The 17,464-nt window shown below is 48.2% G+C and overlaps 1 protein-coding gene and 1 long non-coding RNA gene across 3 annotated transcripts; both read left to right on the top strand.

Moving 5' to 3' along the window:
• Window positions 1-380: 380 nt before the first annotated feature.
• Window positions 381-2,344, top strand: LOC147362680 (uncharacterized). Of its 2 annotated transcripts, none has more exons than XR_015136389.1 (2): window positions 381-607; window positions 1,920-2,344. It is a non-coding gene; the product is annotated as an uncharacterized LOC147362680 (long non-coding RNA). The 2 variants fall into 2 exon arrangements; XR_015136390.1 differs by lacking the exon at window positions 381-607 and adding an exon at window positions 1,486-1,813.
• A 9,780-nt stretch (window positions 2,345-12,124) lies between these two features.
• On the top strand, window positions 12,125-17,287 carry LOC147362679 (uncharacterized). Its single transcript, XM_086325471.1, has one exon. It carries the CDS (start codon window positions 12,258-12,260, stop codon window positions 13,158-13,160), a length of 903 nt encoding a protein of 300 aa, XP_086181597.1. The 5' UTR covers window positions 12,125-12,257; the 3' UTR covers window positions 13,161-17,287.
• Window positions 17,288-17,464: the final 177 nt, after the last annotated feature.

The raw sequence follows: 17,464 nt of genomic DNA, 5'->3' as shown, positions 1-17,464 counted from the left end.
ACGGCCCTCAAAGCAAAACCCAAGGCCCCGCTTACGAGTCTCTTAACAAGAAACACATTGTGCGCTTTTTTTTTTTCCTCCTTTTTGGCCGAAGCCACATTGGCGCGCTGGCCACGGTACTGTGAGCCAAGTCCATGACTTCAGAGGGGAGGGACCCGCCTGCCCCGCACCACGTGCGCGCTCGGCCCGGATGGCCACCCCGCCGCGCCCTGCCGCCCTGTCCCGCCGACAGGTCAGGGGCTCCGGCCGGGGCCAGGGCGCGCTCGGCGGACACGTGTCCTGCGCCCGCGGCTCTTTGGCCGCTGCCTTTTCCCGACCCGGGGAGGTACCCAGGAGGCGCCAGTGCGGGTAACTGATCGCTGGCCGCTCTAGCCGGCTGGTGGAGACGCTTTATTTTAAAATACTTTGACAGCCTTCTGTGTCCCCCACCCCCAAGTCCTTGCCTTGGGGCTTTTACTTCCAGGTTCTACCATCCCTCTTCCCTAAAAAGGACCTTCTCTCAACTGGAAATAGCCCAAGGTTCTGCAAGCCCTCTGACCCCTGTCATGTGTCATTGCTGTCCCTGTCCAGAGGAGGTGACAGGATCTAGGGCTGCATTTTCAGGGAGGTGAGTGCTGGGAACCTGTGGGGGCGCCCCGGGAGGAGCAGTCCTGGGCATCCACCCTCAGCCCGGTGGTGATCACGCTGTCTTCCCAGTGCTGCTGATGTCAGGACCCTCATCTGTTTCGATGCCAATGCTGCCCATCATCCAGGTTGAATTAAGTGGTCCATTTCATCTTAACCATTTCTGCCTTTCCTGGAGTCTTTGGGAAGAGCACAGATACATTACATTTCAAAGCAAAAAGGGAACCGTGATGACCCTCTTTATTTTAAAATTTTTATTGGAGTACATTTGATTTATGGGGCTTCCCAGGTGGCTCAGTGGTAAAGAATCTGCCTGCTAATGCAGGAGAGTCAGGCAGGAGACCTGGTTAGATAGCTGGAGGACAAGATCTGGAAAAGGAAATGGCAACCCACTCCAGTATTCTTGCCTGGAGAGTCCCATGGACACAGGAGCCTGGTGGGCTACAGTCCATGAGGTTGCAAGAGTCACACACCATTTAGCAACTGAGCTCCGGCATGCACACACACACACACACACAACTGATTTACAATGCTGTGTGAGTTTCAAGTGTACAGCAAAGTGAATCAGTTATACATATGTATGTATCCACTCTTTTTTAAAGATTCTTTTCCATATAGGCCATTACCCAGTATTGAGTAGAGTTCCCTGTGCTATATAGTAGGTTTCTTTTAAGTCTTTATTTTCATTTTCTTCTGTTATGTATGTGTGTGTGCATGTATGTGTGTGTTAATCACTTAGTCCTGTATGTTTTTTTCGACCCCATGGACTGTAGCCCACCAAGCTTCTCTGTCCATGGGGATTCTCCAGGCAAGAATACTGGAGTGGGTTGCCATTTCCTTCTCCTACAGTAGGTTTTTTTTTTTTTTTAGTTATCTAGTATATATATAGTACTGTGTATCTGTCAGTCCCAATCTCTCAGTTTTATCCTTCTAACCCCCTTATCCCCTGGTAACCATGAGCTTGTTTTCTAGTGATAGCCCTCTCTAAGGGGAGGTTAATCATTCACACTGAGTAAGAACAATCGTTTACAAGGTCATCACAGCTTGCCTGTTTTGCTGTTCACTTTGCCCCCATGAGTTAGGAGAGGCAGATGCTGCCTCCATTTTACAGACGAAGCCGAGGCATAGAAGGAGGACAACGCCTCTGTGAGCCCACACTCCCTAGAACAGTACCTATGATGATCCAGAGGTGTGTGACCTTGACCCCAGGTGGGATGTCAATTACTTCTTTAACCTTGAAATTGGTTCCAGTCCTGCAGGGAATTTATAAAACACTTTGCTTTCCCCTTCCTCAGGTATTAACACTGAGGGACTGAGCCTGACTCTCTACTGACAGAAGTTCACCTCAGGTCTGAGGACTTCACTTCTTAGTGCGGGTAACCTTTACAGGCAGAGTCCTGGGGCCCACATCTCTAGAGATTCTGCTTAACTGGGTTTGGTGAGCGGCCAAGGAAACGCTGAGGAGACATGGATGCAGGTGGTGTGGGTTCCACACTGATGGAATGACAGGTAATCTGTGAAATCAGTCCTGCGGCAGGTGCGGTTTGCCTCTTGAGGACCCGTGCATTTGTTTTTGGAAAGCCGAAGAAGACAAGGAAGACAAGGGGTGTGTTGCATTTACCCCCATCTTTACTTTCTCCCTTGTTTGTTCTTCCTTCCTGATGTTCCAATATTCTTTCTTTTAGAAGGAAATTTAAAAAAAAATTTTTTTTTAAATTTATTTGTTGGCTGTGCTGGGTCTTCGTTGCAGCACGTGGACTTTATTTAGCAGCTGCAAGTGCGGACTACTCTCCAGTTGCGGTGCATGGGCTTCTCACTGCAGTGGCTTTTCTTGGGCAGAGCATGGGCTTTAGGGGCATGTGCTTCAGTAGTTGTGGCACGTGGGCTCAGCTGCTCCGAGACATGTGGAGTCTTCCTGGACTAGGGATCAAACCTGTGCCCCCCACATTGGCAGGTGGACTCCCAACCACTGGACCGCCAAGGATGTCCTTTTTAAAATATTCATTTGGTCTTAGTCGTGGCACGTGGGATCTAACTCCCTGACCAGGGATCAAACCCAGGCCTCCTCCGTTGGGAGCATGGAGTCTTAGCCACTGGACCATCAGGGAAGTCCTTCCAATATGCTTTCTTTTATTATTTCCTTTCTTGTTCAAGGGCATCCTTTAGACATTGTTTAAGGGTAGGTCTGCTGGTGACAAGCTCTCTCAGTTTTCCTGCATCTGAGAAGGTCTTTTTATCTTCTTGATTCCTGATAGATGTTTTTGCTGGATCTAGACTTCTGGGCTAACCCACTCCAGTGTTCTTGCCTGGAGAATACCAGGGACGGGGGAGCCTGGTTGGCTGCTGTCTATGGGGTCGCATAGAGTCGGACACGACTGAAGCGACTTAGCAGCAGCAGCAGACTTCTGGGATAGAATTCTTTCCGCATTTGACATGCTATGCCACTTTACTCTAGCCTCTGGTTTCTAATGAGAAATCTGCTGTTTCTCAAATTGTTTTTTCCTTTGTAAATAAGATGCTTTTTCTCCCTGTTCTTTATGTCTTCAGTTTTCAGAAACATGTCCATGATGTATCTTGGCAAGGATTTCTTTGTTTTTCCATTTTATAGGTGTCTCAGCTTCTTGACTCTGTAGTTTAAGTCTTTTGCCAAATTAGAAAAATTTTCAGCCATTATTTCTTAACATACTTTATCAGCCCCTCCCTCCTTCTCCTCTCCTTCTGGGGCTCTGATGACAAGAATGTTAGATCATTTCTTATAGTCCCACAGGTTTGTGAGGCTGTCCTTGTGTGTGTTGGGGGGGGGCGGTGGTCTACTTTTTCTAATGGTCAAATTGGATTATTTCTATTTTTCTATCATCAAGTTTTCTACTTTGGCCACCCGATGTGAACAACTGACTTACTGGAAAAGACCTTGATGCTGGGAAAAATTGAAGGTGGGAGGAGAAGGGGGATGAGATGGTGGGATGGCATTACCAACTCGATGGACATGAATTTGAGCAAGCTCCAAGAGTTGGTAATGGACAGGGAGGCCTGGTGTGCTGCAGTCCATTGGGTCACAAAGAGTGACTGAGCAACTGAACTGACATGATGTTCAAGTTCACCAATTCTTTTCACTGTTTTCTCCATTTTGCTTTTTGAACACATCCAGTGAATGTTTTAGAAGGCACTGGCAACCCACTCCAGTACTCTTGCCTGGAAAATCCCATGGACAGAGGAGCCTGGTAGGCTGCAGTCCACGGGGTCGCTGAGAGTCGGACACGACTGAGCGACTTCACTTTCACTTTTCACTTTCATGCATTGGAGAAGGAAATGGCAACCCACTCCAGTGTTCTTGCCTGGAGAATCCCAGGGACAGGGGAGCCTGGTGGGCTGCCGTTTACGGGGTTGCACAGAGTCGGACACGAATGAAGCGACTTAGCAGCAGCAGCAGTGAGTGTTTTGCTTTGGCTATTGTACTTTTCATTTTGGAATTTTCCATTTGGTTCTTGTCTATATCTTTTATTTCTTTACTGAGATTTTCTATTTCTTCCACTTTTTGGAGAGTATTCAGAATTGCTCCTTGAAAGACATTTTTTTGTGTGTGTGGCTGCTATAAAATCCTTAATAGTTAACTCCAACATCATGTCAACTCAGTGTTGGCAACTGTATTCTTTTCTCATTCAATTAAGCTTTTCCTGTTTCTTAGAAAGAAGAGTGATGTTTGTTTGAAACCTGGACTTTTTGGGTGTTATGAAACTCTGGATCTTATGTACATCTTCTGTGAGAGCAAGTCTCTGCTGCCACTACCCTGGCTGGGGGCAAAGGGGAAGGGTTGGGGGAGGGTGAAGTCCTCTTGCTTCCGGAAGGGTGTGAATGCCCCAGCTCCCCACCCAACTCCTGCGGAGACCAGCCTGTGGGGAGGGGGAGCAGGGCCTGATTACTGCTGGGTGGGGGTGAGAGTCCAGGCTCCCATGTGATCTCTGTTGACACTCTCGAGGGGGCTGCTTGCCGAGGAACACCGCTACTCCCCACCCCACCATCTGTATTACCACCCTGTCGTGATGGGAGGCTGAGATGCAGGCTCTCCACTCGGCCTTTGTGATGGGGGTGGAGTTGGTGCCTCCCCTCTATCTGTGGTGCTTCTTTCGAGTCTCATAATTATTGTCTGAAGTTTGCTGTCTTACCAGGCTGCCTCGTTCCTGATCTGCTGCCTGAAAGTACAGGCTTTTCTTTTTCTTTTTCCATGTCCATTGATGCTTCTGGATACCTACTTCCCCAGCTCCTGATCTAGGATATAAGAAGCACAAAGAAAACCCAGGGAAAACATCACCATGTCCTTCCTTGGCCCCCAGAGTCAGCAGCTAGTCTGCCCTTCTCTTCGCCTCTCAGAGTCTCCCGATGTCTGTTTTATCGCTGATCTCCAGGTTTCTTAGCTCTCCTTGGCAGGAGGAATGAGGAGAAGTACATCTACTCCATCTTGCCTGGAATAGAAGTACCAAATGTTTATCATTTAATGAAATAGAGAACATGAAGCAGTGGTCTCTGTTTGAAGAAAACTATTCGCATTTCTTTATTGTTTGGATTTGCAAGTGCTTTCCCAGGTACATTATTTCATCAAGTCCTGGATTTAAAAAAAAATAAAAAATATGATTTAACTGTTGTTTTCATCAAGCCCAGTCAGGCCCTGACAGCAGGTGTGTAGAGGCATCCTTACGTCTGATGGTTGTCGAGTCTCCAGTCTACATGAGTACTGTCCTCGCCCTTGGCTGTAAGAATTGCTTAGAATTCTTTTCAGTGGAGTCTGATTCGTTCCACTAGCACCGTCTGGGTCCTGGCTAGCTGGACAAGCTGGAGGGATCGTTCCCCTCCCATGCTGCTGTCACTCCGGCTCTATCACTTCTCCTTGGCGGATCCAGCCCCAGTTGCGTGTCTGCTGGGCGCCTAGCTCAGGGGGCCCCATGCCTGGGGGTTAATGTTCTGCGGGTGTTATCTTGAGAGTCTGAACCATTCTTTCAGTTGTGTTTTCTGAGTGATACTTTTGATGGGAAAATGGAGTATGTACTGGGGGTTGGTGCCTGGACCATGTTGGGGTCCCATCTTCCTACCTCCCTGGGTTCTTGCCACTTGTTCCCTGCCTCTTGCTGACCCAACACTGCTCCTCTGTTCGCCGAAACCTAGGACTGGGGGCAGAAAGGCTCAGAATGGGTGAGTGTGGCCCGCATGCTGAGTTGAATACCAGGGCCCTGGGCACCTGTGTCTTTATTTGCCTAAGTATCCTTGTGACCAAGAGAATGCCATTAAATCACAAATGAACCTTGATGACAAGTAGAGAGAGATGTAGAAGACAAGAAGAAGTCTTTTTTCTGCTGTTTGAATGAGGTGGGGGTGCTGCACTTTTACTTTGCAGTGGTCCCTGAAAGTTATTTAGCTTGTCCTTCACCGATAGCTTTTGAGGTCACTACTTTCCACTTCAGTTCAGTTCAGTCGCTCAGTTGTGTCCGACTTTTGCAACCCCATGAATCGAAGCACGCCAGGCCTCCCTGTCCATCACCAACTCCCGGAGTTCACTCAGACTCATGTCCATCGAGTCAGTGATGCCATCCAGCCATCTCATCCTCTGTCGTCCCCTTCTCCTCCTGCCCCCAATCCCTCCCAGCATCAGAGTCTTTTCCAAGGAGTCAACTCTTCGCATGAGGTGGCCAAAGTACTGGAGTTTCAGCTTAAGCATCATTCCTTCCAAAGAAATCCCAGGGCTGATCTCCTTCAGAATGGACTGGTTGGATCTCCTTGCAGTCCAAGGGACTCTCAAGAGTCTTCTCCAACACCACAGTTCAAAAGCATCAATTCTTCGGTGCTCAGCCTTCTTCACAGTCCAACTCTCACATCCATACATGACCACTGGAAAAACCATAGCCTTGACTAGACGAACCTTTGTTGGCAGAGTAATGTCTCTGCTTTTCAATATGCTATCTAGGTTGGTCATAACTTTCCTTCCAAGGAGTAAGCGTCTTTTAATTTCATGGCTGCAGTCACCATCTGCAGTGATTTTGGAGCCCCCAAAAATAAAGTCTGACACTATTTCCACTGTTTCCCCATCTATTTCCCATGAAGTGATGGGACCAGATGCCATGATCTTCACTTTCTGAATGTTGAGCTTTAAGCCAACTTTTTCACTCTCCACTTTCATCAAGAGGCTTTTGAGTTCCTCTTCACTTTCTGCCATAAGGGTGGTGTCATCTGCATATCTGAGGTGATTGATATTTCTCCCGGCAATCTTGATTCCAGCTTGTGTTTCTTCCAGTCCAGCGTTTCTCATGATGTACTCTGCATATAAGTTGAATAAGCAGGGTGACAATATACAGCCTTGATGTACTCCTTTTCCTATTTGGAACCAGTCTGTTGTTCCATGTCCAGTTCTAACTGTTGCTTCCTGACCTGCATACAGATTTCTCAAGAGGCAGATCAGGTGGTCTGGTATTCCCATCTCTTTCAGAATTTCCCACAGTTTATTGTGATCCACACAGTGAAAGGCTTTGGCATAGTCAATAAAGCAGAAATAGATGTTTTTCTGGAACTCTCTTGCTTTTCCCATGATCCAGCGGATGTTGGCAATTTGATCTCTGGTTCCTCTGCCTTTTCTAAAACCAGCTTGAACATCTGGAAGTTCACGGTTCATGTATTGCTGAAGCCTGGCTTGGAGAATTTCGAGCATTACTTTACTAGTGTGTGAGATGAGTGCAATTGTGCGGTAGTTTGAGCATTCTTTGGCATTGCCTTTCTTTGGGATTGGAATGAAAACTGACCTTTTCCAGTCCTGTGTCCACTGCTGAGTTTTCCAAATTTGCTGGCATATTGAGTGCAGCACTTTCACAGCATCATCTTTCAGGATTTGAAAGAGCTCAACTGGAATTCCATCACCTCCACTAGCTTTGTTCGTAGTGATGCTTTCTAAGGCCCACTTGACTTCACATTCCAAGATGTCTGGCTCTAGGTCAGTGATCACACCATCGTGATTATCTGGGTCGTGAAGATCTTTTTTGTACAGTTCTTCTGTATATTCTTGCCATCTCTTCTTAATATCTTAAAGATGCCCCTTAATGAACTATGCTTCCAAGGGTTCAATGAGGGTGTCATCCTTCCCAGGCTGGACCTGGGGAGGCCCTGTGCACCCAGGAGAATGCAGTGGGTGTGGTCCTGTGTGACTTCCCAGGCTACAGTCGAGGATGCCTTCTAGTTTCCATTTTGCTTTCTTGGCTTTTCTCTTACAGTCTCCATGGAAGAAATCTGGGTCTCTTGAGCTCCAGCATGCTTTGGGGAATCCAAGCTCCCTGCAGGGAGAGGCCACACAGAAAGAGCTAACCAAGGGAAAGACCAGTCCTGGTCCCCACGTCATCCCAGTTAAGCACACCACTGTGAGTTAAGGAGACACCTTAGATGTCCAACCTAGAAAAGCTTGAAGGTGACTTCACCCCAGCCGCTAACAGACCACATTCAGCTGAGAATCCAAGCCATAAGATTATGAGAGAAGGAACTATGGTCTGAAACCATTATGCTTTGGAGCAATTTGTTACACTGATGACTAAATTGCCACCAAAAGAGAAACTAGAGATGGGTGGGGGGCGCGGGGCTTGGTGGTGAATCAGGGTTTCTAAGTGTAATCTTACGTATGCCTTGTAGCTGTAATCATTGATGACTTATTTCAGCTTTCCCCCCCGAAAGTTTCACAACAGATGATTTACAATACACAAAATAAGTGTATCTCCACTTTTAACAAAAACGCCTTACTTTTAAAAAGTGTCTGATGTTTTATTTGACATCGTGGAGCATGTATTCAGGTATACAGTGTGAGTCTGGCTTCCCCAGTGGCTCAGTGGTAAAGAATCCACTTCCCAGTACAGGAGCTGTAGCAGACATGAGTTCGATATCTGTGTTGGGAAAAACCCTGGAGGAGGAAATGGCAACCCACTCCAGTACTCTTGCCTGGGAAATCCCACAGACAGAGGAGCCTGGTGGACAGGTCCATGGGGTTGGACACGGCTGAGTGTGCGCACACATAGTGTGGGTCCATTTTTAACCAATCAGAATCCCTGATAACCTTCCCCTAATGTATCGAGTTTATCACCATAATGGATCACTATATGTTTTGAACCCAAACCAAGTAGGATAAATGGGCTGACTGACTCCAGGGCCCTGGAGAGGACGAAAAAGCTGAGCGGGAGAGGAAGGTGACCATCCGTGGACCCCTCCCCCCCAACCCCAGCCTTTTTGGGATGGGATTAAGAGCATCTGGGGCCCCCAGACATTCTAGAAACTGTATCATAGAAACATCTCATCACTTCTCAGCATCAAGATCTTAAGGTGATTTTGGTGTTTTCTTTACATGTCATGGATTTGAGTGTGGAGCCATCGGGCTTCCTAGTTGGGCCCAGGTTCTTCATCCCATTATCTCACTGATTTGACTTCCAGGGACCCCTGGGGATACTGTTTTCCCCCTGAAAGACCCTGTTGGCATGAGGACTTTAAGGTTGAGTACCGAGAAAGAGGCTGGAGCCCTCTGACAGTGGCTGTTGGCCATCTGTCTTCCTGTGATACCATCTCAGGGTGGTCATTTCTGGTCCTGAGACTGGAGTCAGGAGGGGGCTGGTGCAGCTACAGTTCATGAAGTCCTGCCCAGAAGCCCTGAGCCCTGCTTTCCCAGAGATCTTGGCCTGATCTCCATAAACCCTATAAGACCCTTTGGGTGGGACCAGCTCGCTCCGCTTTCCCAGAGATCTTGGCCTGATCTCTGTAAACCCTACAAGACCCTTCAGGTGGGACCAGCTCGCTCTTCATTTCACCTGGCAGGAAACTGCCCTGTCATCCATCCTGTCGATGCAGCCAGCAGGCGGGAGCCAGAATCTGGGCCTGTCCTGTTTGACGTCAGTCTCCTCTCTGTGTTAAGTTACTTAATAAGACTTTCTCAAAGTGTATTCAATCCATTTAACTATCATCGCGAGAAATGCTTGCTTAAAAAAGAAACGCTGACAATGGATATTTTACAAGCATTTGAAACATAACATTTTGAAATAAAATATTCCTAACCATCCTCACCATGTCTTAGGGTCCCAGTGAGCTGATGGTCGCCGGTAGGAACAAAAGCCCACGCATTGTAGGTGGGGCTAGAAGAAGTGATGCTGAGACTGGAGCATCCCTGAGCGCAGGTGGTCCTCAGAGCAGCCTCCCCATGGGGAGCCCCCAGCACTGCCACGCATGGTATGTGATGTGGGGAGAGCACAGGCTCTGCTGACTGAGAATCCGGATGGTAACAGCACCTCGCTCTGGATGGCATTTTAAACATCCTCTGCCACCCGCTACTCCTTTTACCTTCAGTCTTCCTTCCCCAGCATCAGGGTATTTTCCAATGAATTGGCTCTTTGAATCAGGTGGCCAAAGTATTGGAGATTCAGTGTTCGTCACATACAACACCTGGAAGAACGTAAATGCTCTGTAAACACGGCTGGCGGACAAAATGCAGCCCACATTTCAGGTGCACAGTGAATACTTTTTAAGTGTGAGTGAGTCCCTGTACTTTACCTGGTAAGTCTAGTCTAAGCCTTCTCAGTAAATATCACTATCACGGCAGCAAGTGCTCCTTATGAAAGAACTAAGACATCCATAAAGAAAAAGAAACTGGCACTTAAGTTTACTAAGCTCTGACTAGTTAAGATAACTGGGAGAGAAGATGTCTTTCACTAAACTTGTAGAATTCAGAGTAAAAGAGTTCTAATTTGAAGTCCTTGGGGACCAGAATGGCCAGAAGTGAACTTCAGAGGGTTTATTTAAAAAGCTGCAGTTTCAAAGATGGACAGGTCCACGGGCCCCTCCCACCTCTCTGCACAGGCCAGCTTGTTGTTTCCGTTACAAATTGATTTCCACGGTAATACCCCCGGAGGCCTGTCTCCCACGTGAGATAGGAGTCTAGACTCCAGCATCCCCCCAGGTCACGTCTGCTGATCCAGGCCCAGCTCACGCACAGCTCAGAGTCTGTTTCTCGCTCCAAGTCCAGAGTGGGTGCCAGGGATGGGGAGGCATCTTTCAGGCACTTGGTCTCTGCTTGATTCAGTGGCTCAGCCTTACTCACCCTGCACTTCCAAGGCGTCTGGGCTCCTCTGCACAGAGCCAGAAGCGGGGAGAACTTGGAGAGCCCTGTGGGGAAGCGCTTGGCTGGATTTATGGATCAGGCCTGGACTTGGCTCCGAACACTGAACTTATCCCCTGGGCTGGACTGCGATCTTCCAGCGTCAGCACTGCTGACACTTGGGCTGACGGTTCTTTGTTGTGGGGGCCGTCCTGAACAGGATGTGCCCTGGCCTCTCCCCACTAGTAGCTGTTCAGTTGCTCGGTTGTATTCAACTCTTTGTGACCCCGTGGACTGCAGCCCACCAGGCTTCCCTGTCCTTCACCACCTCCCAGAGTTTGCTCAAACTCATGTCCGTTGAGTCCATGTTGCTATCTAACCATCTCATGGTTAACCAGCCACTACTCCTTTTATCTTCAGTCTTCCCCAGCCAGCATCAGGGCCTTTTCCAATGAATTGGCCCTTTGCATCAGGTGGCCAAAGTATTGGAGTTTCAGTTTCAGCTTCAGTCCTTCCAATGAATATTCAGGGTTGATTTCCTTTAGGTTGGATTGGGTGGATCTCCTTGCGGTCCAAGGAACTCTCAAGAGTCTTCTCCAGCATCACCTCCCACTAGCTCCTCATAGAAATCCCTCTCTCTGCCAGTGGTGACAACCAAAGATGTCTCCAGACATTGCTAGATGTCTCCTGGGGACCGCGGAGCAAAGTCACCCTGGCTGAGAACCACTGTCTCATGGCCCCACCTGACTGCAGCGAGGCTGGGAAAGGTAGCCCAGACGTCTGATTGGGAAGAAAAGAAAGCTCATTTAGATCCTGCCAGCCAGTCTCTCTTTCTCAGTGACCTTCGACGGTTCTTCTGGTGCTGTGGGGACACTGGAGGGGCCCAGTGCAGAGCCATTTCTATGGGTGAGGGGGTGGGTAGCAGAGCCTGAGGGATGGGACAGGAGCTGCACAGGACAGGGGGGGCATCTGGAAACCAGCTGCCAGTGTGATCAACAGCCCTGAGTGTTTACTTGTGAGCAGATGAAGAGGAAATGACCAAATGAAGAGGAATATCCCCATCATTCTCAAACACTTACTTAAAAGATGTGACTGAGTTCCCAGGCTGCCCTGGGGTGGGAATGGAGGTGACTGGCTGCCGTGTCACAGGGAGGGTGCTTTGATGTCCTTGTCTTACTTGAGGACCCTTGAATCGTGCAGAAAGCAGAATGGATTGGGGTTCCCAGAGGTAAAAATCTGGGATTTGCTGTCTTCCCAGGAAGGGGCTGTCATCTGGAAGCCCGGTGAAAGGGTTATTCCACTGCCCATGTGGCTTGCTGCGTGTGCACGTGATTATGCCTGGAAGAGGAAACATGTAGGAAGTTGTTTTCATAGCTTCTTTTTATTAGCATTTATATGAGTTAATGAGCATGCAAACAGATCTGGCAAAAATGTCGGTAGTAAAACAACCAATATGGTCTTAAAGAGGGAAGTCACCAGCTTGTAAGTAATCAGATCTTACCTTAGCTGGAAAAGAAGACAGGTTTTCCAAGCTCAGATGTGCAGCCACTGTGAGTTGTGGTATAGTAAAATAGAGCTCAAAGACAGGTTCCCTCCCACCGACCCACCCATCCACCCACCCATTCACCCACCCATCCATCCATCCACCTATCCACCCACCCATTCACCCACCCATCCACCCATTGATCCACCCACTCACCCATCCATCCATACACCCACCCATCCACCCACCCACCCATCCACCCACCCATCCACCCACCCACCCATCCACCCACCCATCCACCCATTGATCCACCCACTCACCCATCCATCCATACACCCACCCATCCACCCACCCACCCATCCACCCACCCATTCACCCACCCATCCACCCATTGATCCACCCACTCACCCATCCATCCATACACCCACCCATCCCCCCACCCACCCACCCATCCACCCACCCATTCACCCACCCATCCACCCATTGATCCACCCACTCACCCACCCATCCACCCACCCACCCATTCACCCACCCATCCCCCCATTGATCCACCCACTCACCCATCCATCCATACACCCACCCATCCCCCCACCCACCTACCCATTCACCCATCCATCCACCCACCCATTCACCCATCCACCCACCCACCCATCCATCTATCTATCCATCCATTCACCCACCCATTCACCCATCCTTCCACCTATCCACTCACCCATCCATCCACCCAATAATTCATCCACCTATCCACCTGCACATTCACCCACCTACCCACCCATCCACTCACTCATTCACCCACTCACCCATTCACCCATCCATCCACTCACCCATCCATCCATCCACCCACCCACCCATCCACCCACCCATCTATACCACAGATCCATCCAGTATTTACTGAACACCTACTTCAGTAAAGTAAAGTATCAGGTACTTTTCCAAGAACTTGAGTATCATCAGTGAACAAAATTGATAACCATCCTGACCACCAGGATGTTACATCCTATTGGGGAGAGATAAAGAAACAAAATTGTTGAGTAAATCACAGAGGTTATTAGAAGATGATGAAGATTGGCAATAAAGCAGGGATGGGAATGTGCAGTGCCAGTAGCAAGGTACAAAAGTGACCATTTCAGATAGGGTGGTCCTGGTAGGCTGCATGGAGAAGGTGACATTTGAACAGAGCCTTGAAGAAAGCGGTCTCCCCAGTCACATTGCTAGAACTTGAGTACAGTAAAGGAGGAGAGGGCCGGGCACTCATTAGCCTGTACCTGATCCCAACAACAACCCAACAGAAACAGTTACAGATTTAGGGGCTCTGCTTTGGTGTGAGTCAGAAGCTGAGACTCAGAGAGGTTAAGTAACAAGTCTAAGGTCACAGAGCCACTGAGTATCAGGGTTAGGGAGTAAAGCCCGGGATGATAGATACACTTTCTGTGCACTTTTCAGACAAGTATGGGGAAAATAGTGAGGAAAGTTATTCTCAAGTGGAAGAGGGTAACAAAACTCATAGGCCACATTTCCACGTCTGCTCAGAAACTGAGGGTCGTCTAGGCACTGGTGGGACTTGGCTGTTTTGTTCTTGATAGCAGAGCTGGAGAAAAGCCAACTTGAATGATTTGGAGGCGTCTGGAATCTATGGATTTGTAGATCCCCCTCACCCTGCCTCTACCTAACCTGAGGGTAGTGAGAAGATTAGGGCTGAGAGTACTTTACACTTTTTCACAAGATTCCTAGGCAATCCTGGGATCATGTTTTAGGGAACACTCCTGGGATCCCCAGCTTCTTAGCAGAGGTAGAAAGATGATCACAGAACCTGCATGTTAGGTAAGATCTTCCAGGTGATTCTTATGGCCAAAAAGTGACTAGAAGTGGCCATTTTGTTATCCCATGAAGGTTCCGACTTTGGGGACATTGAAGGAACTATAGGTACTAACCACTCAGACTTACCCATTTCCATTTAAATACACAGCTACTCATAATCAAAGTCAATTAGTTTATTGACTCTTGAATGTACGCCATACAATAGTCACACAATGTCACAGTGCTTAGTCACTCAGTCGTGTCTGACTCTGTGTGACCCCATGGACTGTAGCCCACCAGGCTCTGTCCATGGGATTTCCCAGACAGGAATACTGGAGTGCATTGCCGTCCCCTTCTCCAGGGGATCTTCCCAACCCAGGGTTCGAATCTGGGTCTCCTGTATTGCAGGCAGATTCTTTACTCTCTGAGCCACCAGGGAAGCCCTCATACAATATTGGACAGGACAAATTTAAAAAAAAAAATATATATATATATGTATATATATATATAAGCAATCCTTATGTTTTGCTAGTGATAAAATTCTGGTTTTTATTTTTTATTTTTATCTAACACTGTTTCTGTCTACGCATGTCTTTAGTCCTGCTTATTGCTCTGGCTTCATCTCAGGCAAAGTTCTAGAAATCCAGTATTAACAGGACTTTACTATTTGGTGACAGCCATGCTGCTTTGGCCCCTTGTGGAACCTTGACCTGATTCGTCCAGCTCTGCCGTCCCCTCCCCGTCCCTCCAGGGAGGCCTGGCCATGGCTGCCTCAGCTGTTTTGGTTGCCCTCTCTCCGGATTTCTCCGGGCGAGTGACTCAGCATGACTCAGCATTTAGGGGAGCCAGAATATTCTGCCATGCAGCCAGCATATGGTGAACATTCACACTGCTTAGAAAAATCATTGTAAATGAAACACACAGGAGAAAAAAAAAAGGCCCAGATTTCGTCACACCCAAATGAGAGATTGGGTCAAGGAGGAGGAGGAGAAGTTGAGAAAGGGCCTTCCGGCTGGGGCTGCAGAGCAGAGCGGCTGCCTCAGAGGTGAGCTGGGGAGAAAGAAGCAATGACACCTGGTCTTCCAGGTGGAGAGGGGCCCAAGTGGCCCTCCCGTGAACAAGAAGACAGCTGGCCACAAAAAAAACCAGTGCAAATGCATTCATTTATTGTGGGGGAAAGTACCCTTTATTCCCAACTTTTAAGCTCAGTGAATCTTTAGCTTCTCTTCGTCCCTTTTTCTTTCTCAGTGGCATGAAGGCATGGCTCTTTAAAAGGGCCACCGAGCCGCTGACACTTGGCAGTCTCTCCAAGTGGGATTTTGAGGCTGTGAATCCTGCCGGGAGGGCCCTTCTGACACCCCTCCTTGGAAAGCCGGCGCAAGCTCTCAGACGGTTTCTAGGGTCATTGTGTTAAGCCTCTGGTTAAAGAACAGCCTCTTTGAAGCAGCTGGTTTGGGCTGGCCTCCTCGTCCCGGGATGGTTTCTCGGTATTTGGTGCTCACGTGACTGAGAACATACACTGGATTCCTCGCCTTTTAGAGTCTGCTGTTTTCTTCGTCTGAAGTAGCTTGTTATGCTTCAGAAAAATTTTGCTTTTTAGGTCATAAAGTGGAGCTTGAAAACTGGAAGAGGCTTTTTTTTTTTTTTTTGCATGTGTATTTTTTGTTTTAATGTCTTGACTCTGTGCTGAATGCTTGAAGGGTCTTGGAGCAAGAGATGGGAATTTGAAGCTGGCGTGGAGAGGTTCTGTAGGATGTCCAGCTCATATTAAGGGAGCAGCATTGAAGGGTCAGTCATTGAAGGGTCAGTCTTGGGCTCGGGGTTAAGCCCTGAGGCAGATGGACTGGATGGCTTTCAGGTAATCACTCTCTCTCCTGCCAACCTGGTTTGGTTCTTTGAACAACAGCTAATGCCCTTGGAAGATTCTCACAGAATAAGCTCCCTGAGAGCAGGGCCTGGTTCATCCTTTATACCCCGGTATCCCAATACCAATGGAGAAGGAAATGGCAACCCACTCCAGTGTTCTTGCCAGGGATGGGAGGGGAGCCTGCTGGGCTGCCATCTATGGGGTCACACAGAGTCGGACATGACTGAAGCGACTTAGCAGCAGCAGCAGCATCCCAATACCAATAAAGAAGGAAATGGCAACCCACTCCAGTATTCTTGCCTGGAGAGTCCCATGGACAGAGGAGCCTGGCGGGTTACAGTCTGTGGGGTCACAAGGTTGGACACAACTGAGCACGTATGCACCTCTGTGTAATATATAAATAGATAACCAACAGAGACCTACTGTATAGCACAGGGAACTCTACTCAACATTTTGTAACAACTCATAAGGTAAAAGAATATGAAAAAAAATACACCCACGTACTGAATCACTTTGCCGTGCACCTGATCAGATCAGACCAGTCGCTCAGTCGTGTCCGACTCTTTGCGACCCTATGAATCGAAGCACGCCAGGCCTCCCTGTCCATCACCAACTCCCGGAGTTCACTCAGACTCATGTCCATCGAGTCAGTGATGCCATCCAGCCATCTCATCCTCTGTCATCCCCTTCTCCTCCTGCCCCCAATCCCTCCCAGCATCAGAATCTTTTCCAATGAGTCAACTCTTCACATGAGGTGGCCAAAGTACTGGAGTTTCAGCTTAAGCATCATTCCTTCCAAAGAAATCCCAGGGCTGATCTCCTTCAGAATGGACTGGTTGGATCTCCTTGCAGTCCAAGGGACTCTCAAGAGTCTTCTCCAACACCACAGTTCAAAAGCATCAATTCTTCGGTGCTCAGCCTTCTTCACAGTCCAACTCTCACATCCATACATGACCACTGGAAAAACCATAGCCTTGACTAGACGAACCTTTGTTGGCAGAGTAATGTCTCTGCTTTTCAATATGCTATCTAGGTTGGTCATAACTTTCCTTCCAAGGAGTAAGCATCTTTTAATTTCATGGCTGCAGTCACCATCTGCAGTGATTTTGGAGCCCCCAAAAATAAAGTCTGACACTATTTCCACTGTTTCCCCATCTATTTCCCATGAAGTGATGGGACCGGATGCCATGATCTTCGTTTTCTGAATGTTGAGCTTTAAGCCAACTTTTTCACTCTCCACTTTCATCAAGAGGCTTTTGAGTTCCTCTTCACTTTCTGCCATAAGGGTGGTGTCATCTGCATATCTGAGGTGATTGATATTTTTCCCGGCAATCTTGATTCCAGCTTATGTTTCTTCCAGTCCAGCGTTTCTCATGATGTACTCTGCATAAAAGTTAAATAAGCAGGGTGACAATATACAGCCTTGATGTACTCCTTTTCCTATTTGGAACCAGTCTGTTGTTCCATGTCCAGTTCTAACTGTTGCTTCCTGACCTGCATACAGATTTCTCAAGAGGCAGATCAGGTGGTCTGGTATTCCCATCTCTTTCAGAATTTCCCACAGTTTATTGTGATCCACACAGTCAAAGGCTTTGGC

The sequence above is a fragment of the Bos grunniens genome, chromosome 11 (assembly GCF_055505025.1).
Source record: "Bos grunniens cultivar Pamir isolate PY7600 chromosome 11, Bosgru_T2T1.0, whole genome shotgun sequence".
NCBI lineage: Eukaryota > Metazoa > Chordata > Mammalia > Artiodactyla > Bovidae > Bos > Bos grunniens.
The sequence above is the reverse complement of the archived record's forward strand: the minus strand, read 5'-3'. Positions and strand labels throughout refer to the sequence as shown.

Bases quoted from the DNA above. Each gene is read 5' to 3' on its own strand.
- LOC147362679 (XM_086325471.1), top strand. From the start codon at position 12,258: ATGTGCAGCCACTGTGAGTTGTGGTATAGTAAAATAGAGCTCAAAGAC.